The sequence below is a fragment of the Ascaphus truei genome, chromosome 5 (genome assembly GCF_040206685.1).
Source record: "Ascaphus truei isolate aAscTru1 chromosome 5, aAscTru1.hap1, whole genome shotgun sequence".
Taxonomy (NCBI): domain Eukaryota; kingdom Metazoa; phylum Chordata; class Amphibia; order Anura; family Ascaphidae; genus Ascaphus; species Ascaphus truei.
In genome coordinates, this window is record NC_134487.1 from 79,360,581 (window position 1) to 79,386,828 (window position 26,248).

General features: G+C 47.4%; 1 protein-coding gene across 3 annotated transcripts in view; it reads right to left on the minus strand.

Annotated features, from left to right (window-relative positions):
- The window catches only part of GXYLT1 (glucoside xylosyltransferase 1), a 53,413-nt gene extending 32,440 nt beyond the window's left edge, over window positions 1-20,973 (minus strand). Inside the window, exons 1-2 of one of the 3 annotated variants that reach the window (XM_075600080.1) lie at window positions 20,634-20,973; window positions 333-425 (exon numbers count right to left, since the gene is read on the minus strand). In XM_075600080.1, coding sequence (XP_075456195.1) covers window positions 333-425; window positions 20,634-20,827 — 287 coding nt within the window. In that variant the 5' untranslated portion in view covers window positions 20,828-20,973. Of the gene's footprint in view, window positions 1-332; window positions 426-2,107; window positions 2,189-20,633 lie in introns of those variants that run through there. The other 2 variants (XM_075600082.1, XM_075600081.1) reach the window with 2 other exon arrangements.
- Between the last annotated feature and the right edge of the window lie 5,275 nt (window positions 20,974-26,248).

Consider the following 26,248-nt stretch of genomic DNA (forward strand, 5'->3'; position numbering starts at 1 on the left):
TGCATTAGAGGAACCCTTTTTCTCATCTTTTTTCTTGTGTGGACTTGTCACTCCTCGCTAGCGCCACCCAATATACAAAACATACATAAATTATATAGTAGACCTTGATTAACTGCGACTAGGTCTGTAGGAGTTGTAACACCACAAAATATTGTGTATGTTTATGTGCCCCCTAATTTTAAGAGTATAATTCTTTGGTTTGAAGCAGAAACAAGGTTTTTTTTTTTTTTTTAAATTACAGTATGCAACACGATCTGCTATGCAAACATTCCTCCCCTCCCTCCGGCAACTATCCTGTGGCATAACACGTCTATATAAACATCATGGCCTACCTAAAAGCAGCTTCCCAAAAGCAGTCCATTCCACATACACCAGTGGGCAGCATCCAATAGGGATTCCAGAAAGATTCAGAGATATCATTACACCTGACAGAATAAGACACAAATATTTCCTGCCGATTAGGTGTTTTCTAGAATAGTGTTAAGGTTTGTAGCATGTAATTAGTTCACAAGACAAAGGAAACATTTTTTATAGTGCTTTAATTAAGCAGCCATTCAGGATCTGAAAAGTATATTGGTCCAAGATCCAGGACCAGAAACTAGATACAAATAGAAGTGGTTTTATAAAAGAACCTTTGCCTGTCGACATTAAATATTATATCGTTTTAAGAAGCTATGCATAATGTAATAATCTATTCCGATATTTAAAGCACACCTTATGGCTTCATGCCAGCAGCTTATTCCACCATTACTTGCTCCTTGTATTTTTGGTCCCTCCCCTATAGGGAAGACTGCTTGATAGCATACTGAATGAGGGCCTTTGTGCATTCCTATTTACTCTGTCCTGTTAACAGAGAAATCTCCCACAGTCGGACAGAAAAACGTTTGTAACTAATTCACAGTTTAATTGGCTTTCCTAAACAAATATAACCATAATAGCATAGATTTGGGGAATTTAGTTACCAGCTGAATGTCCTACGGGCTTGTCGCAGCCAGATCATTCCCAAAATGATAGACAAAATCCTTAACGGAATGTTTAAAAACACCAAAGATTTAAAAAAAAAAAAAAAACACACATTTGAACTGAAAATAATGCCCTGACCAAATATAGGACAATGGCTCTCTTTCTCTCTCCTCAGACTCCCCTGTTCTTCTCCTTGGGGACTTCAACTGCCCTCTCTCCCTTGGGCTTCCCGCTTTCTCTCTCTCACCTCTTCTTTTGGCCTTCAACAGTGGACTGCAGCCAGCACCCACAAGGATGGCCACTCACTACTTAGACCTGGTTTTCACTAAAAACTTCTCTCTCCGATTTCTCCATTTCCCCTTTTCCTCTCTCTGGCCATCACCTCATCTCATTCTCTCTATCTCCCTTCTCCACCTCCATCTACCCCCCGGTTCTGCAGAAACCTGCGCTCTATTCACTTACCTGACTTTGAGTCCACTTTACGCTCCTCCCTCTCCTCGCTCAGCTCTGCTACAGACCCTGACAACCTGGTCAAGAACTACAACTCTGCCATGTCCTCCTCTCTTGATCTACATGCCCCGCTTGCTCTCTGCCGCCCTCCTAACCCTAGACCCTGGCTAAATTCCCACACGCGCATGCTGCGTTCCTCCACTCGTTCCTCTGAACGCGTCTGGAGGAAATCTCATACTCTCGCAGACTTCCTTCACTACAAATTTATGCTATCCTGTTTCAACTCTGCCCTCTCGCAAGCTAAACAAGCCTTCTTTTCTTCACTAATCAACATGCACAAGTCTAACCCACGCCGACTGTTCTGTCTATGATACTCGACTCAAACCACCCTCAGCTGCCTCTCCTTCCTCCATCTCCGCTCAGGACTTTGCTGACTATTTTAAGGAAAAGGTGGAATCCATACGCCAGAACATCCCCTCTGTTTCTTCCTCCCATCCTACACCTCTTCCTAACTCTCCTCCTGCCTTTCTTGACTATTTTCCCACTGTCTCAGAGGAGGATGTGTCGCTGTTGATCGCCTCTTCTCCCTCTGCTCATATTACTCAACCTCTCTGCAGCATTTGACACCGTGGACCACCCTCTTCTCCATACTCTTGGTATTCAGAACAAAGCTCTATCCTGGATCTCATCCTACCTCTCCCATCGTACTTTCAGTGTCTCTTCTGCTAACACCTCCTCCTCCTTTGATCTCTCCGTGCGGGTACCCAGGGCTCTGTCCTGAGACCTCTTCTCTTTTCTCTGTACACACTCTCTCTAGGTGACCTAATAACATATTTTGGGTTTAAATATCACCTCTATGCTGACGACACACAAATGTACTTTTCAACACCCGACCTTACACCTGCTGTACAAACCAAAGTCTCTGAATGTCTCTCTGCTATATCATCCTGGATAGCCCTCTGCCGCTTTAATCTCAACATGGCTAAAACAGAGCCATTGGATACATACTTCCTCCCAAACCTGGCCCTACTACCTCCTTCCACATTACTGTTGGAAGTATGATCATTCACCCAGTAGCCCATGCACGCTGCCTAGGGGTCACACTCGACTCCTCTCTCACATTCAAAACGTATCTAAAACCGGTTGCTTTTTCCTCTGCAATATAACAAAGATACGCCCCTTCCTCTGTTGCTTGACTGCTAAAACTCTAACCCAGGCCCTCATTCTCTCCCGTCTTGATTACTGTAACCTCCTGCTGTCCGGCCTTCCTGCCTCTCACCTGTCTCCCCTACAATCTATCCTAAACGCTGCTGCCAGAATCACTCTACTCTTTCCTAGATCTGTCTCAGCATCTCCCCTCAAGAAATCCCTCTCCTGGCTTCCGATCAAATCCTGCATCTCGCACTCCATTCTTCTCCTCACTTTTAAAGCTTTACACTATTCTGCCCCTCCTTACATCTCAGCCCTAATTTCTCGTTATGCACCATCCAGACTCTTGCGTTCTTCTCAAGGATGTCTTCTTTCTACCCCCTTTGTATCTAAAGCCCTCTCCCGCCTTAAACCTTTTTCACTGACTGCCCCTCACCTCTGGAATGCCCTTCCCCTCAGTACCCGACTACCACCCTCTCTATCCACCTTTAAGACCCACCTTAAGAAACACTTGCTTAAAGAAGCATATGAATAGCACTGTGGATATTCTGAACACATGATACATAAAGCTTGGCCCCCTGCAGACGCACTTACCAGAACTCCCTCCTACTGTCTCTGTACGTTCTCCCTACCTACCAATTAGACTGTAAGCTCATCAGATATGGAGTTTCTTACACACTAGCAGAATTGTTTGTAATGTTTCTTCCTTCCTCTGTGTGATAGAGAAGGCACCTTGCTCAGCTGGTATATAAATGTAGATTGAACATAAGGTGCATAAACAGGATAGGTATGAGAGATTGTCACGAGAAGGGAAAGTGTCTGTATGTTGCACTCAGATGTAACGAAGAGTTGGTGATAGGAATATAAACATTAACTTTTGATACATAAAGTTAAAATGAAGTCACATTAGACAACAAAAACTTGACGGTGAATATATACAGTGAAGCAAACTAATTAAAAACGGTGTACAGAAACCAAGGGCTAAAGTGTGACAATGTCTTAAGTATGGTGAACCATACAGTATACACCAATTAACAGCGTAAATAGTATATACTAAAGATAGTAACCACTAGTATTGTGGATATCACCCAATCATAGTTTAGTGGATAAAGCCCACTAGTGGAATTAGGTAAAGCTTCGTTCTATTTAGACAGTTAAGGATAATTAGGGTCTCTATCCTCTGATCAAGAGGTGCAAGTGTGACTCCCCTTTCGATCTTGTAGAAGGATAGATAGATAATAGTAAGGGTAAGCAGTATTGTTATATATATATATAATATATATATATATATATATATATATATATAAATAATATATATGCAGGGAGGGGTAGGGAGGGGAGGGGCAAAGGGCAGGGAGGGGCAAAGGGCAGGGAGGGGCAAAGGGCAGGGAGGGGCAAAGGGCAGGGAGGGGCAAAGGGCAGGGAGGGGCAAAGGGCAGGGAGGGGCAAAGGGCAGGGAGGGGCAAAGGGCAGGGAGGGGCAAAGGGCAGGGAGGGGCGAAAGGGCAGGGAGGGGCGGGGGGGGCCAAAGGGCATGGAGGGCAGGGGGCAAAGGGAGGGAGGGCTGGGGGTAAAGGGCAGGGGAGGGAGGGAAGGGGGCAGGGGGCATAGGGCAGGGGGGGGCAGGGGGCAAAGGGCAGGGGGAGGGAGGACAGGGGGCAAAGGGCAGGGGGAGGGAGGGCAGGGGGCAAAGGGCAGGGGGCAAAGGGCAGGGGGAGGGAGGACAGGGGGCAAAGGGGGGGCAGGGGGCAAAGGGCAGGGGGGGCGGGGGGCCAAAGGGCAGGGAGGGGTGGGGGGGCCAAAGGGCAGGGAGGGGCGGGGGGGGCCAAAGGGCAGGGAGGGGCGGGGGGGGCCAAAGGGCAGGGAGGGGCCAAAGGGCAGGGAGGGGCGAAAGGGCAGGGAGGGGCGGGGGGGAGGGCCTAAGGGCAGGGAGGGGCAGGGAGGGGCGGGGGGGGCCAAAGGGCATGGAGGGCAGGGGGCAAAGGGAGGGAGGGCTGGGGGTAAAGGGCAGGGGAGGGAGGGAAGGGGGCAGGGGGCATAGGGCAGGGGGGGGCAGGGGGCAAAGGGCAGGGGGAGGGAGGACAGGGGGCAAAGGGCAGGGGGAGGGAGGGCAGGGGGCAAAGGGCAGGGGGCAAAGGGCAGGGGGAGGGAGGACAGGGGGCAAAGGGGGCAGGGGGCAAAGGGGGGGCAGGGGGCAAAGGGCAGGGGGGGCAGGGGGCAAAGGGAGGAGGGGCAGGTGGATGGTGGCAGGGGACAAAGGGCGGGGGGAGGGAGGGCAGGGGGCAAAGGGCAGGAGTGCAGGGGGCAAAGGGCAGGGGGAGGGAGGGCAGGGGGCAAAGGGCAGGGGGAGGGAGGGCAGGGGGAGGGAAGGCAGGGGGCAAAGGGCAGGGGGAGGGAGGGAGGGCAAGGGGCAAAGGGCAGGGGGCAATGGGCAGGGGGAGGGAGGGCAGGGGTCAAAGGGCAGGGGTCAAAGGGCAGGGGGCGGGAGGGCAGGGGGCAAAGGGCAGGGAGCAAAGGGCTGGGGGGGCAGGGGGCAAAGGGCTGGGGGGGCCAGGGGAGGAGGGGCAGGTGGAGGGTGGCAGGGGGCAAAGGGCAGGGGGAGGGAGGGCAGGGGGCAAAGGGCAGGGGGCAAAGGGCAGGGAGGGGGGTAGGGACAAAGGGCAGGGTGAGTGTTGGACGCGTTAAATAACCCATTCCCTGGCATTTCCTCACCTTGCACACGTCCGCCCTCCTCCTCCACCTCGGGCTCCTCCGCGGAGAGGCTGAGACGCTCCGGTGAGGAGGTGCTGTGCCTCCCGCGGGGAGAGGCAGAGACAGCCGGAGGAGAGGCCTCTGGGGGACGGGGAGAGCCGCGTGCTCTGTGTGTGGGGGGGGGGGAGTGGCCTGTGTGAGGGGAGAGCCGCAGAGAGCGTGCTCTGTGTGTGTGGGTGGGGGGGGATAAGCGGGGCGGGGGGGAAACGGGGGGGGGGGGGATTAGCAGGGGAGAGCGGGGGGGAGAGCAAGGGGGGGGTGAGGTAGAGCAACGGGTGAGGGAGTGGCCTATGGGTGGTGAGAGCCGTGGGGTGCGCTCTCGGAGATGGTCAGCTGGGGGAGCGGCCTATGTGAGGGGAGAGCCGCAGAGAGCGTGGGGGAGGGGGGGTGTTTGTGTGTGTGTGTGTGTGTGTGTGAGACCTTTGGCCCGTCACTCCGCCTCAGGCCAATGAGAGGTGTGCGGGGGCGGGCGGGACAAGGAAGCAATCTCATTGGCCTGGCCTATGGTCCAATGGGATTGCCGCTAGGGACACGGGGAGGGACACAGGGAGACACATACAGACACGGACACATAGGACACTTTCACAAATATATAGTAGATATACACACACACACACACACAATAGGCAGCTGATACATGGATAGTATTAAAACAATGTATCTTGAGCCTGTAGTAGTCCTAATAAAGTTTACACAAAACCGGTATCTGCTACACTATTTTGTTAGATAATTAGTGTAGCCGTGGCAGGGGACCAAATCAGCCTGCATTCTGTCTAAGATTAATTTTAAGGCACCCTGAGCACGGCCTTCAGCAACAAGCTTGTTGTATTCCAGGGTAAGTCTCCATCATCATCATCATCTCTCCCCCATCCCCCCTCATCATCTCTCCCTCAGTGCCCATCATCACCCTCCCCCACCCCCCCCAGATGCATACCCGAATAGGAGCAACTCACAGGCGGGGGGTGATGCTGGTATGCTGCGGTTGCGGCCGTCAGCAGAAGAGTCAGAGAAGAGCGGACCGCACAAGGTAAGCGCACGAAACTGCGAAGAGCGCGCTCCTACCCTGCCGTCATCCTCTGACTCAGGGGTGAGCGTGTGAGGGGGAGGGGGAGGAGGGAAAGAATGAGCAAAGCCGTCACGGGCTGCACAGGGAGGCGTATATAACAGTTACACACAAGATTAAAATGTGAGACAGCTTTAGTTTTGAAAGAACTTAAGATTGGTGGCGGTAGTGACAGCCTCCGGTAGATTGTTCCAGTTGTGGGTGCACGGTAAGAGGATGAGCAACCGGATACTTTGTTGAACCTTGGGACCATGAACAGTCTTTGGAGTCAGATCTTGGATAAGTGCTGAATGTGGTAGGGGTGAGGAGCTTGTTCAGATAGGCGGGTAGCTTGCCCAGAAAGTATTTGAAGGCAAGACAGGAGAGATGAACTTTGCGCCTACAATCAAGTGATGACCAGTCTAGTTCTTTGAGCATTTCACAGTGATTCCTTTGAGAAAGTTGCTTAACAGTGGCGAAATGCATCAGGACCCTCCCACATTACCACAACGATCTGACATCACGCAGCAGCGAGGTGTGGCTGAAGCGCGTTTAGAGCGGATTTTGAAAGCCGCGAGTCCCTCTGTGAGCAGCACCTGTAGCATTATTTGGAGTTCCCAGAGTACAGCTCGAGTGTTCTTCTGGTACCAGCAGGCTGCTCTATACATACAGAATGGACCCTTACCGTGACTCTGCAGTTGGTGGAGATATATATTCACACATTGCCTGATTTTTATCTATCCTTGTGACAGAGCTTCCCCCTCCCCTCATTAAATGTATTTTTTACGATATGGGGTGTGCGCTCTCTATTTCTTCTCTTTGTTCATACACAGAGGGCTGTGTACATGCACAATTTCCTTTTAATAAACTTGCAGTAAAAGCAAAAGAATGTAGACAATCATGCTGATAAAAATCAACATGACAACAAAAGTGTCTTTTATAAAAAATGTAAAAAAAAGAAATAAATAAAAAATTTAATTTAAATAAGCCTACATTTAGCCTATAAGAGTAATAATTCCTGGCTGGGTTAAAGACCCTCTGCGTTATCCTGAGTTATAGGTGGTGCTTCCACATTGTTTTTATCATTATTTCTTAACATTCACCTTCTTTTCAATGGTGTTTATATGTTTATTTATTATTGTATTATATGCAGTTATGTCCGTTATATGTTGTTATGTTTCAATATTGCTACTGTGATGTCACCCTGGGATTCCCTCCTCCCCTCTGCTCCGTTTCTCCAGCCTTCCTGACATCCGGGCACCTTGGTGAGCCCCATTGTGATTGGCTGCGAGTGCGTGACGCGGGGGGGGGGGGGGTTTCTCGCTGGCTATATCCAGGAAGCAAATAGTAAGTAGTTTACTCTTTGACAAAGCGCCGAAAGAGTGTGAAACACGTTAGAGAATTACTTTAGCCCACCTATAATTTTCCTGTTTTCTTATTTTGATTAAACAATCCTTGATTTTATGGCACATCAATAGTTGGTCCCCGCTTTTTGTTACTGTGCTTTTCTGGTTTCCTGGTTCCTGTCGGTTCATCAAGGAAACCCTCTGCACTGTTAAATTTAAATAAGCCTACATTTAGCCTATAATAGTAATAATTCCTGGCTGGGTTAAAGTCCCTCTTCTTGGCATCAGGCCTTCAACTCTTCCAGCCAGGGCATTATTGGCCAGTAATGCCCTGTTCTTTGGGGATAATTACTTAAATAACATACCGACTTTTTTTTTTTTAAATAAGCTGCAAAGAATATAGTGCAGCTATGACTGAGTCACAGAGAACCAGACCTAATTTATTAAACGAGTTCTAGGAGAAGCACTAAAATGTATAAATGCTTCTTACTTTCTTCTTAATCCCATAATTAGTACTGTAGCTAGTTTCTTACAGTAAGGAACGCAAAAAGGGAAGGCTGTCAGCATGTGGTTTAGCTTTTGGGATGTTTTGCTCAGAGAAAGTTATGTGTCCCTAGAGATTTGGGCTGTCGTGGTTCACACAGCTCAAGAAAAGTTCTACTTTGTTGCAAACTTTAAGTGCACTAATATCTAGTGGGGGACTGAAATGTCAGGTGCATTCCTTTTTACGTATATGATAGGATTTTGTAAAATAGTAGATCTAATTAAGGAAATCACAGACAACCCTACCATGGATACCTGTGAACTTTTTACTTCTGATGTAACTTCAAGGGGTAGATAGACACTATGGAGTGGATAACCCACATCTTAAGTGCTGCAAAATACCAGAAATGCTCCACTCCTTGCATGGATTCTGTTGCAAATAGAATTTGGTTTGTACGGTCAATGCAAAGTATAGGCTACCTGCGGGGATCGAAGAGTACATTTAAAAAGATCTGGGAGCCATAATGTCTCTATAATTATATTATTGGTTTCGGAGTCCCATCCCAACAATATTGGGCAGTTTTAGGGGGCATTGAGACCCAAGTTCCGATGCATCCAGGGTCCAAGCCTGTGTTAGTCCTGTCAAGTGCAATATTCCAAACATGTTCACTTATTCCCATTTAGTTCCTCACCCGACCCATTCTAGCCATGTGTTGCTTTTCTTTGTCTACACCACTTTAACTGCTAACATTGTTTTTATGTACAATTTTTTTTTATTATTATTAAAAAGTTCAAATAAATATAAAGTGCTTTATATTTTCTTAAATATCTAGCGTGAGATTCGTGTACTCAAGATTGACACAAAGCCGGTCTCAAAAAAATAAACAGTTTGTTTCAGCATAAGCAACATTAAAAGAAGCAGACAAATATAAATACAGAAGTTTCTCCTGGACGGTAGATACTCAGCAAAAGGATCAGAGACCTAAAGCCAGGAACTTGTCCCAGAACTAGCATCTGCAGAAGCTGTGTTTCAGAGCCCATTTCAAAAAAGAGAAAGTGGGTATGAACAAAATCAGGCGGCTCAAACTCAGCCCTCAAGGGACACCAACAGGCCAGGATTTATGGATATACCTGCTTCAGCACAGGTGGCTCAATCTTTGACAGCCACCTGTGTTGAAGCAGGGACATCCATAAAAGCTGGCTCGTTGGTGGCCTTTGAGGACCAAGTTTGAGACCCCTGACCTAAATGGTTGATGTAACAACCAAAAGGATGATAAACACATCAGAAAATAAAATGGCATTAGGAGTTAAGAAAAAAAATGGATTTTTTATGTTTTGCTGCTTGAAAGGCTTTCTAATCAGGGAGCTGCACACCGCATGAGCTCAGCTACCAGGCAGAGACAGCACACACTGAATATGGAGCTGGACTCCACCTAAAGTTTGGTCCCAGGCAAAGCCAGCCCCCTTGAATCCCAGGGAGGATAGTAAGAAGAAGGTTGCAGTAATCCAGACGGGAGAGAATATGGGCATGCATTAACATTTAGTATTTGAGAAACAGCATAAATATATTTAAGAAATCATATGGAAAAAGAAGCAGTAAGATATAGCAATATAATTGGTTGTAGAACAAAAAAAAGAAGATGATTAAAATGACACCTAAACAATGGACTTGAGGAACTGGATGGGTTGCAGCTACAGACTAATGGAAAAGGGCACACAGGGGCTAGATCTGGGTGGGAATAGAAATAGCTCAGTCTTTCACATATTGAGTTAACAGCATCGAGCTGCCATCCGGATAGCAATGTGGAGATTGTTTGATACTTCAGGGCATGCTGTTCCAGTTGACTGAGCAGTGCTAAAACCTGATTGGAAAGGTCTAGAACAGGGGAGCGCAATCTTTTTACCCTGCCGGCAGTCCCGCTCTCCTTGCGCCCCCCCCCCCCCCCCTGCTTACCTCGACTCAGACGTCCTGGCGACATGACGTCACATTACCCCGCTGCGTCATATGATGCCACGGCGACGCGTCACCAGGAGCCATCTGAATCAAGATAAGAAGTTTACAGAGGCCTTGCAGCTCCTCCGGCATTAATTTAAATGCCTTTGGGATGCGCGCGGGGCCTCTAAACCCTGCAGCGAATCCTGCGCCACCCACTTTGCGCACCGCTGGTCTAGAACAGTGTGGGGGGAAATAAAAAATAAAAAGCATGCAGGACTACACAAACCATTCCAGAAGTTTTAAAGCAAAAAGCAGGAGAGCGACAGGGCAATAGTTACGAGGGTTGGTGGGGTTAATAGGGGGTCTTGAACATAGGTCTCGCAAAACAACAGTATATTTAAAGGGAGAAGGAAAGATACCACAGGAGGGGGAAGAAATTTAAATGTGAGTGAAGGGATCAGAGTGGGAACGAGAGATCAGAGGAGATAGGACAGAATGATATAATGCTGCCAAGTACTAGAGGAAGAGGACAAGAGTAACAGATATACCGTACTTCCTCCTCTGTTAAACGGAAGAAAGCATCTAAAAGTAGATATTGGGGAGGGGGGAGGGGGAGAGAGATTTAGAAGAATAGCTGTAGAGGAAGGCACAGTGATCTCGTCTGATAACCTTCTCCTCATCTTTGAAGTAGCCTGAAATGGAAGGCGAGGAGAGGGGTTTGAGGAGAGTTAAGAACAGAGAAAACGTGCTGTGGGTTACAAATGTGATTGTTGATAAGTGTAGAGGAATAACACTGCTTTATGTCAAGTTGTAACAGGACAGGAGGAATTTGTAGTGGAGGAAATAAGCAAGTCTTCCATCCTAGACGCTCAGAAGAGCGTAGAAAGCATGCAAGTATTGAGCCAGGGTTTAGGGTTAGAGTGGAGAGGGTGCTATAGACGAAGTGTGCTGGTGCAGTTTGTTGGGAAAGCGTTGTAGGTGATGACCAAGTTACAGGGCCAGGAAAGGATAGAGAAGAGAGTTTATTGTAATCCACTTTCAAAGCTCAGTAGTTTTATCTGCAAAGCCGAGCACCTTTTTGGCACCCCTGTGACATGCAGTTAAAGCTAGAACTACCACCATAGAGAGTGTGACATTGCCCAAATGAGCGATTTAAAATATGATATTTTATTCAAACGAGCGATTTAAAATATGATATTTCATTCAAACATTTGGGGACATGGGGGGGTCATGCAAGAGCTGTAATAATGATCACATACTTGGTTCCTACAGGTCTGTGGCACTAGTCAGATATAATACTTTTTTGCAGTTATGGACTTTGAACCACTCAAATATTTTTTCTTAATTCTCGTTAAACAAAACTGTTACATCTTCTAAATTCGTGTTACTTACATTATGTTTCATAACAGAAAAATACAAACTGCAAAAATCTCAAGACAGCGTGTGTGACAGTCTACATTCTTTAAGTTTCCAGAGGAACTGTTCCTTTTCGGATTAAGCAACAGGTGTATGAAAGCTTTATAATTTACCTGCTACCGAAGCTGGAATAATTAGTTTAAGAAAGTGAACTGATTCAGGACAAAGCGTAGATTAAAAAGATGGAAATGAAGCATAACTACATGTGCTAACAATGACCAAATATGATTATACCTATCCATACACTAATGGAAAGAATTATGGTAAAATCCTCAAGAGTAGCGTGTCAAACTTACTTTGAAGTTAAAGAAGAGCACTTTCCGTACGCATGTTATATTAAGCACTAGCTGATATACCCGGGATTGCAGGGGCGGGCAGGGAGCGGGAGGGGGCGGCAAAGGGCAGGGAGAGAGGGACGGACGGAAAAGGGCAGGGAGGGGCGGCAAAGGGCAGGGAGAGAGGGACGGACGGCAAAGGGCAGGGAGGGACGGCAAAGGGCAGGGAGGGAGGGAGGGACGGCAAAGGGCAGGGAGGGAGGGACGGTAAAGGGCAGGGAGGGAGGGACGGCAAAGAGCAGGGAGGGAGGGAGGGACGGACGGCAAAGGGCAGGGAGGGAGGGAGGGACGGCAAGGGCAGGGAGGGGGGGCAGGGAGAGGGGGGGCAAAGGGCAGGGAGAGGGGGGGCAAAGGGCAGGGAGAGGGGGGGGCAAAGGGCAGGGAGAGGGGGGGGCAAAGGGCAGGGAGATGGGGGGGAAAAGGGCAGGGAGAGGGGGGGGCAAAGGGCAGGGAGAGGGGGGGGCAAAGGGCAGGGAGAGGGGGGGGCAAAGGGCAGGGAGAGGGGGGCAAAGGGCAGGGAGAGGGGGGGCAAAGGGCAGGGAGAGGGGGGGCAAAGGGCAGGGAGAGGGGGGGCAAAGGGCAGGGAGAGGGGGGGCAAAGGGCAGGGAGAGGGGGGGCAAAGGGCAGGGAGAGGGGGGGCAAAGGGCAGGGAGAGGGGGGGCAAAGGGCAGGGAGAGGGGGGGCAAAGGGCAGGGAGAGGGGGGGCAAAGGGCAGGGAGAGGGGGGCAAAGGGCAGGGAGAGGGGGGGCAAAGGGCAGGGAGAGGGGGGGCAAAGGGCAGGGAGAGGGGGGGCAAAGGGCAGGGAGAGGGGGGCAAAGGGCAGGAGGGAGGGGGCAAAGGGCATGGAGGGGGGTGCAAAGAGCAGGGAGGGGGGTGCAAAGAGCAGGGAGGGGGGTGCAAAGAGCAGGGAGGGGGGTGCAAAGAGCAGGGAGGGGGGTGCAAAGAGCAGGGAGCAAAGGGCAGGGAGCGGGGGGCAAAGGGCTGGGAGTGGGGGGGTAAAGGGCAGGGAGGGGGGGGGCAAAGGGCAGGGAGGGGGGGGCAAAGGGCAGGCAAAAGGCAGGGGGGGAGTCAGGGGCACGTGAAGAAGAAGTTGAAGCCTGGCGACGTGGCTATGGAGGTCTCGGGAAAATAATTTCTCAAAAAAGGCTCCTTGCAGGTCCACAATACAGAGTCTCAAACAATGTCAGCTTATCAGCTTGGTATACATAAACTCTGCACTTTTTCAGACTGTCTTCTGCTTCATCAAGAGTTAGGCTTAGTCCATAGAGCGCGTGCCGTCCGTGGGCGTGTCTGGGGGGCAGGCCAGTGACGTCACGGAGCTGGTTCACCCTCATTGGGCGAACCGCTCACGTGACCGGCCCTGCGCTCCGTGAGCGCCGAAACTAAAGATTTGTTAAGACACACGCTTCCGCAAGCGTGCGCGAGCCCCTGCTAAAGCCGCTCTCATTGCGGCTGCAGGGGCTCACTGGTAAGCATGCGCGCGCCTCAGCACAGGTCAGCGCCGCTCTCTGCACCATGTCCGAGGCCTTAGACAAACACTAGCCTATGGTGAAAAACAGATAGTATAGAGGGCACTATTTGTGAATGACAAAAAAGTGTGAGTAGGACACAATAGTGTGTAGATAAAATTGGATAGTAGGAAAAATAACCTAAAAACAAGAGATGCAGCTAGTCAAAGTAGATGGATCAAATATCAATGACTAGAATTGAATAGAGAAGACAAGCATAAACCCTCATACATTGCCAAACATTTGTTTTAGTATATAAAAAAAAAGCGTTAAAATACACATACAGTTATATAGAGACTTAAGAGTCAGATAAAAGACCATCAAAAGTCATCAAAAATAGCAGATCCTCGCAAGAGTCGCCAGATTGACAGGACCCCGCAAGAAAACCCAGCCAAACTAATGATGGCAGGTAAGTCCCACAAATGCTGCAGCGTTTGAAGAATCTGTTCCGGTAGGGAAAGCACCGATAACGGTCCTAGGCGTTGAGATTCAACTTGCTCAGTGAACGTTTTCAAATTTGCGCTACGTGCGGCTGTTTTGTTCTCTGGACTACTCCTGGGAGGTGACGTCACGCTTGTGCCTTAACGGTTTCCTAAACAGAGGTGATTCCAGCAAAACCTGTACAGAGAGTGGAGGGTGAGGTTTGGGTGCCTTGGACCAGGAGAGGGTACTTTCCCTTCTGGAATAGATACGTCAAACGCTGCAGCATTTGTGGGACTTTACTTACCTGCTACCATTAGCCCAGCTGGGCTTTCTTGCAGGGTCCTGTCAATCCGGTGACACTTGTCAGGGTCTGCTATTTTGATGGCCTTTTAACTGACTGATATTATGTCTCTATTTCACTGTACTGTATGTGTATTTAACACTATCTACTAAAACAATTGTTTGGCAATGTCTATGAGAGTTTGTGCTTGTCTTCTCAATCCAATTCGAACACTAGGCCAGCCAGAGCGGAAAAGAAAAGCCCTTACACAAGGCCTAAAAGATTTTCCCACTACAGACTAGGGCAATCGCCTCATTGCAATCTACAGTCTACAGCAGGACTCAAATCCAGATAAGCTATATTCTTAAACACACTCGTTAATAAGTGCCTTATATTTTCTTTATAAATGGTTTATTAAATCTTGTTATATTTTAAGGTGTTTGCCTTTGGTGCTTCTCATACAAACGAAAAATGTGTCGTGTTTAGATTATGGTTTAAAATGTTAAGCTTTTCCAATATTATATAGACAAAATATATTTTGCTTGTTTCTGATTTACAAAATGAACCACAACAAACATCCAATAATAATCTCCCTGAAAGGCGCATTTAACAATCACACTTCATTCTCAGTTAATAATCCAACAGCAAAATACAGGCAGGATTGTCCTGTCAGCAATCAACCCAGTGATTCAAGAAAGTCAAAACAAACAATGTTACGCCTAGAATTCCACCTACTGTTTTGGGTGTTACCAGTTTTCCTCTTGAAGGACTTGACAAAAAAAAATAAATAATAATAATTCAGCAACAATACAAAGAGAATCCGGTTTCCTGACTATTTGTATCTAAACAACTTGGTTAATAAAAAAATGAACCTTTGTTTCACTCTTACAGAATTGGAGCAAAGAGCTTACAATCTAATAGGTTGTGCCCAAGGCAATAAAGTAACCTGCCCAACGTCACAAGGAGCCGACATTAGGATTCAAACTAGATTTTTCTACTTCAAAAAGGCACAAATCTGGGCAACAAAGTGTGTCTAATATCAGACCACTGGAGATAACTGTGACGGGGAGGAAAGGGTTAATACCTGATTTGCCATGCATTACTGTTGTTGCCCTGTCCCCGCCATTTTTATTCCCCATGTGCAGGCCATTCCCTGTCTGCGAGGGTAAAAGACAAGATGCATTGCTTGCCATACCCTCTAACCAACACATGATAGAAAATCTTAAATGTAAGGCAGGAGGTATTTTTTTGTAAGTCTAAGCAGGAATTACTTGGACATCCAGCTATGATATGGGTGAATGAGCTTCGGTATTTTTATGACCGAGGCTGAAAGGGTTGTAAATATTTTTATGATGGAGCCTCAAAAGGCTCCCACAGATTTAGAGTCCCCCTGTCTAAAAGAGTGTCAATTATGACAATACCCAGAGGCCCATAATGTATACAATACTGGCATACTGATGCACAGCAGATGTCAGGCTACTAGCACCTCTAAGTCAGAGACCAGACACAGTGGCCCCAAGAAATGGGTGTAGCCCAGGTATGCTAAGTGGCATGGGCGTCAGCCTGACCTATGCGCCCTGCCCACCGGACAGCCCTTTTGACCGGTCTTATGAACTGTGGGTCACTTGGCTATTCGTGATTTTTTTTGTTCACACGAAGGGATTGGATCCACATGTTAAAGATAGCTTTGGTCAGTCTATAACTGTGGCTTGTATTTCAGAGTAGATCCCAAAAGGATCAAAAAAGGCTCCCTCATATATCGATACCCTTTTCTTATAACTGTGGCTTCCCAGGTATTTCCCAGTGTGATTCCTGAATTTTAATCCATGATGTAAAGATGCAAGACTTTATTCCAGTACAGCAGCAACCAGTCCAGGAGTGAAGGGGTTAACAACCACATAACCACAGGACTTTTAAAACCAAGGCTGCATTTCTTGCACTGGCAAGCAAAGGACCTTTTCTTTCGTTCCAAGGACAATTTATTTCGTTTCCGGATCCCAGTGAGTGTGGTTTTAAGTGTATTCTGCAGATGTCGTGTGTTTGTCTATTAAAGAAATAAATCACAATTTATTTTGCAACTTGTTCTGTTCAATCAAGTACGCAGAAATATAAATGTGTTGATAAAAGTTGATGTCATCGTGACAATAACATACAGTAGTTAGTTAGGATATTATTTTAATGTGCAATGTTAAGGAAGCAAGAACATGTGAAATCTTATATGTGGGGGGGGGGGGTTAAATAAAAAATCTGTAGTATTAGATAATACTGTATTATTAGATAATACTGTATTATTCTATTATTCATTTCTTAATGCCATTTTTAATGAGTTTAAGAGTCAATCCAAGCAGTTTAAAAAAAATATATCTGTTTCAATACATGCAGCATTTGATTACCTTTATTGAATACTAATTAACTAAGCTATCGATTGATTGGCTATCCCATGATCGATCAGCAAAATCTTGTTTTCTAGAGTTCACTAAATGGTTGCATTTCATTTTCAAATCAATCCTTCAGTCAGTGTAACTCAGCAGCTTCAATGTACCCTTATATTACTACGGTAACATTATCTATTGTTACAGTTTACAGCTCAAATAGGAAATGGTTATAGATGTTTCACTGCTGTATAGGTGAACTAAAGCCTGCTACAGATATCAAAAGATCCTGAGGCTATTAAAACTAAATAAAAATGTCATCAAGCGTTGAATTTTAAAATAAAAATGTTAAGTGTTATCCAATACTCCAGAAACTACAAAAAAAAAAAAAACACAACATGTACAGCATGCTTTAATTTCTATACCAGGTTTAGCCCACCTCCCAAGCAGCTCAGCGGATATTATCACGAGCGCACGCACATGGAGAGATTCTAACAACATCTTAGGGACTAACCCCGCCTCCCGTTCACGTCACCGCGCACGTGACGCGTGTGTACCGCTCCCCAGCTGCGTGTCAACAATCAATAATCTTATCACGCCCACTTGTCTCCTGCACCGCTCCACCTATCCCTGCCTCCCCAGTGGCTGCACCTCCACTCCTCCCCTCTGTCTCATTGGTCCTGATCTCCCATATATGCTCAGCTGTAACCACTTGCACATTGGCAGAGCATAGTTCCTTGTAGCCTTGCTGTTCCCACGTCCCTGTTCCTAGCTCTGTCTTGCTTTGTTTGCTGTTTGACTTCCTGTGTACTGACCCACCTTGACCCTTGGACTCCGCTTCTCTGGATTACTGACCCCGGCTTACCTCTGACCTTCCGTATCTCTCCATCCCTGTACACGGCACTCGGACACCAACTATTCTACTGGCTCCAACCTCGGCAAGTATCATGACTGTTCTTATATCTCCAATCCCGACCCAGCTACCTTGACCATCCACTCTCCCGACGTGCCCTCGTTGCTGTGGGTGGCGTTTATACACTCTCCCACCTCAGTACTGGGGACCCGCCTTGTTCGTGGTGAGCACAAGCGTTACACCACTTTACCTACTTTGGAAACAATATTACCGGAAATGGAGACATCTCATCAGAAATAAATGCTAGAATACAAAAAGCTATAATTGCGTGGGGCTCACTTAAGAAACTTTGGGCCAGTAAAGTCATACGCTTAAAGACAAAAGTCCGCATTTACAAAGCTGTAATTCTACCGATTTTATTATACTGTTGTGAAACCTGGCCGGTAAAGGTGACACACCAACATAAACTGGACTTATTCCAAAATCGATGCCTGCGCCGACTAACAAACAAAATTTACCGATAGGAAGTCCAATGCTGAAATTCGACGAAAATGCGACATTTCCCAAAATGTGTCAGGCATTATAGAACAGACGGTGGCGTTTGTTAGGCCACACATTGCGGATGCCGACATATAGAATTCCAAAATAACCCTAATGGCTGAACCTGGTCCGACCGAAGGGCGGCGTTAGGCTTACAACATTGAGATACTTTAAGCGAAAAGCTGAGGACCTGGTTATGCGCCTTTTCAACCTTAGCCGGAGAACATTTAATGAAGACTGGTTATACCACCTAACAACTCTAGCCCAAGACCGCAAACAACGGAGACAAATTTCCGTGGAAGTCACCTATACCCACCCTGGGTGAATAGGCGAAAACAAAAACTTTACATATACAAACAAGAAAGAGAGGGGGAGTAGTATTGCTGCTTTAATATTGACCTTTATATAAAACTACTAAAAAATAGGGGTAAGAGACTGACACTGACTTTCACAATAATCGTCCCAACTAAGTTTTCGGGAGCAATCAACATGCATGATTGAGGGCACCATAAGGCGTGTAATGTAGTGCGCATGCGTGTATCAATTAAAATTGGCTGTGTCCAGGCCTGACGTTCTATTCTTCGTCCGCGCGCAAGGCAGTGAGCGTTGAGCCGGCAGATTGGGGGAAAGACCTGAAAAGTATCTTTTTGCGCTGCTGCCATTGCATGTCACGCTCTTTAGCCAATCACAGTGAGGCTGCAATACAGATTGAGAAAAACTAACTGAATTGCGTATAGGTTCGCTCCTATGTTTCCATTAAAAATTACAACTATTCCCCCCATTCGCTTCGCTACAAAACAAACCACGATATCCCCTCCACCGAATTCTTCAGATTTCTCCAGGTTAGGCACTATATCCAATCAGGCTACAAGCCAGGTCAACACCATGCTTTGACTTTGTTTGAGAACTGGTGTCTACACCAACCCCACGCAAAGGGCATTATCTCTAGAATATATCACAGTTTATCCTCTACCAAGAACAACCAAACCCCCGATAACTATATGGTATCCTGGGAAAAGGATCTTAACGTCTGTATAGATCTCGATACCTGGACAGACATCTAGGAAGCTGCTTCCAAAACTCATCATGCATTGTAATTAAGGAGAATATTTACAAGTTAATATTTAGATGGTATATGACTCCTGCCAGGTTGCACTCTTTTCTCCCGGGCGTTTCCCCTCTGTGCTGGCGCGGTTGTGGTGAAGTGGGGAATATACTGCACATATTCTGGTCATGCCCCAAAATCCAACAAACATGGACGGAAGTGTTCACCCTAATACACAAGATACTAGAAATCTCTGTCCCACATGACCCAGTATATATATATTACTAGGAAAACCAATGGCTAATATCTACAACAAAAAAAGCTAGAGTAATATCCCAAATTTTAAACGCTACACGGTGTACAATTGCCAAAAATTGGAAACAACCGGCCCCCCCATCCTTAAATCAAATAAACAACAAAATTTGGCATATAGTCTATATGGAAAAACTCTCAGCCTATCTGAACGGCTCTACCTCGCAATTCTCTAATATTTGGGCTCCCTGGTTCCGTCATGCAGGTATATCCCCATATATAGACTAGAATACTTTGAACAGAGTGATACATGTGGTATTTAAATTGTCAAATACAGTGCGATATTGTTACAAATGCTACCCCTTCCCCCCCTCCCCCCTCTCTATTGTTCCACAACCAGTTTATTTGTATTACTGTATCCTCTTTTCCTTTTGTATAGTATGTTGTGTTTACCTCATTTTGTATGTTTGAAAATGCTCAATAAAAACTTAATAAAAAAAAAAAATTACAACTATTTTAATTCTTTTTTTTATATACACAACCAGGCCACCGCTTACAACTTTATAAACGGAACGCGCCTGCACGCGCACCAGCGCCTACTATATTACAAGCCTAACTTCGGAGATAGCACTTCAACAAACTTAGGCCGCGCTTATAGTGCCGGCGACGCGACCGATGACGTCACCCGTCGCCATTGCGATAGTTGCAATTCAAGTTTAGGCAACGTCGCTGGCTACAAGGCCAGTGACTTCATAAAAAAGTGTAAGGCAGAGGGACGGAGGAGCTCTCTGATTGGCCACAAGGGGAGACAGTCGCTGAAAAAAAATCAAAGAAGGCTGCGCTTATAGTGCCAACAAATGCATTGTCGTCGTCGCGTTCACTATAAGCTCACGCGACGGCAACCAGAAATCTGGTAGTCACTGATATTTGATTTTTTTTCGGTGACAGCTTCCCCTTGCGGCCAATCGGGAGCGTCTCCGTGCCCCTGCCTTCCCCTTTTGACATTGCTGGCCTTGCAGCCAGCGATGTCGCCAAAACTCCAAAGACAACTATCGCAATGGCAACGGCTTCGGTCGCGTCACCGGCTGTATAAGCGCAGCCTTACAGCAACTACCAGATTTTTGGTAGCGCTGTCGCTCGGTCACGTTGTCGCCGTCGCGTGCACTAAGCGCTGACGACAATACATTTGTTTTTGACGCGACATCGCGTCGCCGGCACTGTAAGCGCAGCTCAACTTCGGAGATCGCACTTCTACAGACGTATATTACAAGAATGACGTGTATAACCCTCCCTGTGCTCTGGTCTGCAGCTTAGCCCCTAACAAGAAAACTTGTGGAACGGGATTTATTGTCACTTGCTGCTCTGCTTGTGTCACACCAGCAGACACTGACGTGCACATAGGTGAGTGTGCTGTGAATGAGAAGGTGTGTGGCTGTACTACAATATCCACAAGTTACATTGTGCGCCTGTCCTACGAACAGCTATGTTACCTGTCCAGCTCATATCTGTGCGGGAGCCGCCGGTCACCATGGCCTGCTCGTCCCGCCGCTCTCCAGTCCCCAAGCGGTGAGGAGGAGGCTCCCGCCCGGGTGCCTGGGCTCCCCCGCTGTGTGTACGCGTAGAGGAGCGAACAGAAGCCGCAGCCCAGGCACAACAGCACCAGCCGCGCCACTGACCGCCGCATTACACCAACCGCCACCAGGTGCGGGCGGCTGTGCGGGCCCTGCGGCGCGAGCGGCTTCTTTCCGGGGAGAGCGAGACCGTTGAAGTGGGAAAGGCGGCACGCGCACGGCGACAGTCAGAGTCGCGAGTCTGGTTAAAAAAAAAAAAAAGAGGAGGGGGGGCCTCACTCCAGAGCTTGGCACAGAAAGGGGAGGGGCTGGGAAAGTGCGTGGGGCGGACAAGTAAACAAAAAAAAAATTGGTTCTGAGGGAAAGGCGCGCGTGCGCAGGAAAGTGAGGTGGGAGGACGGATCTCTCACTGAGGTCAGAGGTCTCATCTGCGATAACAGCATTTTCATGTGCTGAAAATAGGAGCTGGTTTAATGCTGACCACCCAAATATCTCTTATCAGAGAGACTCCATGACATTAGGTCAAAGAAGTATAATTTTCCTACTTCCCCACTAATAAATGCCCCCGCTTTCCGACACATGACTATTTAAAATTAAGAGATCTCTCCCCCAGCATCCTCTCTTCCCGGAACCATCTTTCCCTGCAAGCGGCAGTCAGTATGGCTCCTCGACTTAAAATGGCGCGCGTTGCCATGACAACGTGACATCGCGGCATCAAGTTGCCATGACAACGGGACACTTTATGGCACCGAAGTGTAACGTGACGCCCTGTTGTCATGGCTGCGTGACGTAGTGACATAACTTAGCATCTTGCCATGGCAACGTGGGGCCATTTGATGTCACGCAGTTATGTTGTTGGGATTTTTAGGGGGAGTTGCCCCCGCCCAGAGATTACTCAGTTCAACCCGTAGCCCGGAGATAAGTGGCTGAAACCCGTAGTCTCCAGGTTGCATGGAGAGGTGCAACCCTGCTTCACCCCCAATCTTTCTGATAAAAGCTTTTACACGTTGGCATGTCTGCTATAAAAGAACTGCTTAATGCAACAGCTCAGGTTCCATTTTGTTGTTATAGGATTGAAGCAGGTGGTATCCGGAGCTGAAACCCATTAATTCCAGCTCTGGGACCCCCTGCGTCCAGAGATACTTACCTCTGTAGACCGTGCCGGTAGCAGCTCTGTGCGCCTAACATAATGGCGGCGTTTAAATGCCCCACATTCCAATAGGAAGCTGTGACATCCTGTAAGAGATGTGTGCAGAGGTATTTAATGGAGAACGATTAGTGGGGAAATTAAATCCTTGCTTTATTGTGCCTGTTCCTTTAACAAGGCAAAACATACAAAAAGAAACAAAAGAAAGGCCTACTCCACTTTGGAGAACAACTAAACCTTTACTCCAGCCATTCCTAACTGGGTGGCTAGCTAAGCTGGTTACTACCCTAAACACATATGTAACCAGGTCCCCCTCTGGTCCGCCGGGTTATCAGAGTTCCCCCTCCCTTCCTCTTACCTCCGGTTGCTAAGGAGGCGAGCAGGTTGCTAGGGAGGCGTGCGGGTCGCTGGAGACCCACGGTGAGGGGACGGTAAAGGGTGCCGTCATATTAGGGAGGCTCGCGCATGCGCAGCAAGTACCCAACGGCCATGACAAACTCGCGCATGCGCAGTGGCAGCAAACAGCGTTGGCCAATAGGAATAGGCCTAGGAAGGGGACTACAAGTCCCAGCAGCCTTGGGGATAGGTCATGTGTCGCGCAAGAGCCAATAGGGCTGTGGGATTCTCACTGAGGCAATTTGATACATTTTCACGCGCTGGGAGCCACACAGGCAGTTGTGATCCGGACAGAGAGGGTGAAGGTAGGGTCCAGGGAGCAGTGCTCCCCTGGACTAGGCCAGATATCCCCCAAGGTCCAAGGTAGATCCCCTGAGTCACTTTAGTTGGGGCATGCTGTGTATGCTGCAGGGAAAGGCCTTAGATAGGGGCCCTTTCCCCAGTAATGTGTCAGTGAGAGGCATCAGCTGCAGGACATCACATCTGAAAGTGAAGTGCGGCCTGTTGCCTGTAAGCAAAGCCAGGACACTTCAGCAGAGACTATTTTAAGGGGTACTGTCCAGCAGGAATCCCCTCCAAAGGCATCCGCCTACGGAGTCTCACAGCAGATGAGCCGGAGGATTTAGGTGTAGAACCACGTCGTGGATCAACGGAGTCTTCTACTAATTGACCTGGTCTGGACTAAGATCAGGGAGGTATTGTTTAAGTGCACCAATGGGCCCCAACACACAAAAGGGAAGCGTGCTATCCCACACATACTCTTTGGGGGAGGGACTGGCTTGTGGACACTACGGGGTAAAGTGCCCAGGCACTCCAGTACTTTGGGGGTTCCACCTGGGAGGTGTTATTCCATGGCTGGGATATGTTGGGGGTGTATCATTTGTGTTAGTAAATACTGTTATCATATACCTGTGTGTGATTACTGTGTACATTGGTTCCGGTGAGGGGCTCCTAACACTATGCTGGGATCCCTCCCGGTGGAGGCGCTGCACCGAGATGATAAGTATACCCCAGGCTCCCAGTGGCAGAGGCTCATACCTCCAGGTAAGCTAAACAGGTGACAGCAGCACGGGTGGTTTCTGTACCTAGGGGGTACAAGGGCTACATATACAACAGTCCAACAAGAAAGTCTCTTTTCTGTTGCTGTTGCTATAGGGGAAGGCCTCTCTGTTCTCCTGGGTCAGCATCCTTGTGTGCTATGGCACTCTCTGTGTCCAGGTATAGAGGTCTGGTCCCTTTGTCTTGCTGTCAGCATACAATCCTTTTGTGTGCATCAAGACATCATATTTTCCTCAGGTCAGCCCAGTTGTGGACTAAGAAAATCTCTGCAGTCCTCTTTCTCCTTATGTCAGCCCAAATGTGAGCTAAGGAATCCCCCTCCTGTTTCTCACATCAGGCTTTTTCTATGAGTCCTAATCAGCCAAGTGGAGTCTGGTTGATTGACTGTGTGCAATTTACCAGCAGATTGCTGGATTTAGAGTCAGTTTCTCTCAAATAGTGATAAGTCCCTGATACACGTCCCCTGCGGCTTCCTATAGGCCTATGTGACAAGGATCTTTAAGGCCTTGTCCATGCTGCTTGCGTGCGTGAGAGAGCTGCACGATGAATCACATTAGGGTATTGTGATCGTGTATAGTGCGCGCAAGGGCACGTGAGCGTTGGCCGGAGAGCTGCTTACAGAGACAAATTATTTTGTATTTGCCGCACAATGGCCGGGTCACGTGAGCGGTTCACCCAATGAGGGCAAACCAGCTCCATGACGTCACGGCCACGCCCCCCGAAACACCCCCCGCGCACGCAACAGCATATTTCTACATGGCCAGGAATTTCACCAGCATCATCAGCGCGTGACGTCACGGCGCTCGAGAGCGAGCATTCAGCATGAACAAGGCCTAAACTTGCCCGAGATACCGGCACGCCCTTCAGAGGTTTCTCGGGAAGCAGGGGGTCCCTAGAGCTGCAATTAAAGAATTTTCAGCTCTGCTTCAATCTTATAACAAAACAAACAACAAAAAGCAAGAAATGCAACACGGACTGCTGCTTTAAGCGGTTTGCATGAAATAAAGCAGAAACTTAGGTGGTCATTAACTTAAATACACAGTCACAAATGTGCTGTTTACCTGTAATATATCGTCAGTCAGTTAAGAGTCACCTCTGATATAGACTTGTTCACTCTGCTCCAGACATTAACGAAGTCTCAATGATAACAATCAGTGCTGTGCCATTAACATTCTATTTTTTCTCCTGCTGTTACAAAGGAGGTGATTATCTGTAAGAAAAGTGGGTGTCAGCAACACGAATATTTACATTCTAATAAAACCAACATGTGTAACAATTGTTAATGCAGAAGAGTCATGTTATTAACTTGATTTACAGTGCTTCAGATAAAGGCGTAGTGGCATTTGAAAACATATTTCGACTTCCATCATTGTTTTAATTATTGCCAAGACTGAGGAAAAGGTCATCACAAATATAAGTATGTGATTGGTCAAACAGCATATGAAATATTCCTGAAACACTGATACTGTAGTTATGTCATGGCTTTTAGCCAGCACTTTTTTCTTGAGGATCCTTAAGATCTTAAGAACTTCTTAAGATCCTTAGAACTTTACCTGCATATGGTTTGGACTGGTAGGTTTTCAAAATGTCACAACACATCCCATTCTTTGCTTTAAGATGGACTAATAAAATGTCAGAATGTTTTATGTAAACCCTGGTGAGATGTATGCAATACATACACACACATTGCCCCCTGTTAAACTTCTCTCCAGTGTGCCCTGAGCATGTGATTCATGATGAACATGGCAACATCCAATGACTAAGGATGTTAGGAGCCTTCAAGAGGGGCTGGCAGAGTTGCATGAGTCAGAGGGATCTCAGCACAGACTGTCGGTGACCATGGGCCAATCTACATTCCGCCCGAGTTAGAGGATGCTGAAAGTTCGAAGTGCAATCGATCTCGTGAGGAAGCCCAGCGGAGCACCCATCTGAGAGCAGCAGGAGGAACGAGCACTGTCAGAGGGAACCCTCAAAAGAAGCCAGATAAAGGGGTACTGAAGCATTTTGTGAAGTACAGGCATGCTACACTAATACGGAGGTAAGAGCTCCAACAGTGTGCCGGCACCATTATACAGGCCTTGATACACAGGATTGGGTGGCCACAGGGAAAAACACTAACATGCACCCACACTGCATTTAGTGAGGAGTGTTATGTTCCTAGGTAATGTGAATGCATGTAATGATCCTTCTGTTAAGGATCATAATGTAGCTGTGTATCCCTGTCTAAATACTTTATAAATACCGTTGTACTATAAACACTACTGCAGTCTGCCTACCTTTGTCTGACTAAAGACCACGTGTGGAATAACGTAAGAAGGAGAACTCACGGCCCAACCTGAGTTGCAGCTGTTAATCTAAGGCAAATAAGAGGGGTTTCATTGGTGGCTCTGCTGAGATTTCTTTTTTGTAGTTGGTGTATGCAAGAGACGTGGAGAGGTATGACCAAGAAGACGGATTTGGAGAAATTAAACAATGGATTTTATTCAGCCAGTCACTTTAAATTATACAGTTTAAGACAAGATAAATGTACACAAAGAAATGAACAGCCTATCCCTTTGTCCATCTCCAGTCCCTATCTGCAGGGCTCGGAGGAAAAGCCTCTTACCAACCGAAGACCCTCAAAGTTCCAAGAGGTACCTGTAAGCAGGGGCCCTTTGTGGCAGTCTTTGAGACTGGTTGGTGTCCGTTGAGCGGCCAGCTCCTGCGTCCTCTGTGCCCAGGAATAGAAGTCTGGTTCCTGATGTTTTGATATCAGCACAGCCTTGTGCTCAAGATATCATCTCCTTCGGCAGCACAGTTTTGACTGTGCTCAGGTGTCTCTCTAAGCAGTTTCCAGCAGGAGGCTATTCTACAGGTCTGATTAGCCAGGTAGAGACTGGTTAATTGTCTATAGCTGCAATTATAAAACATACAGAACACCTACAAGCTCATA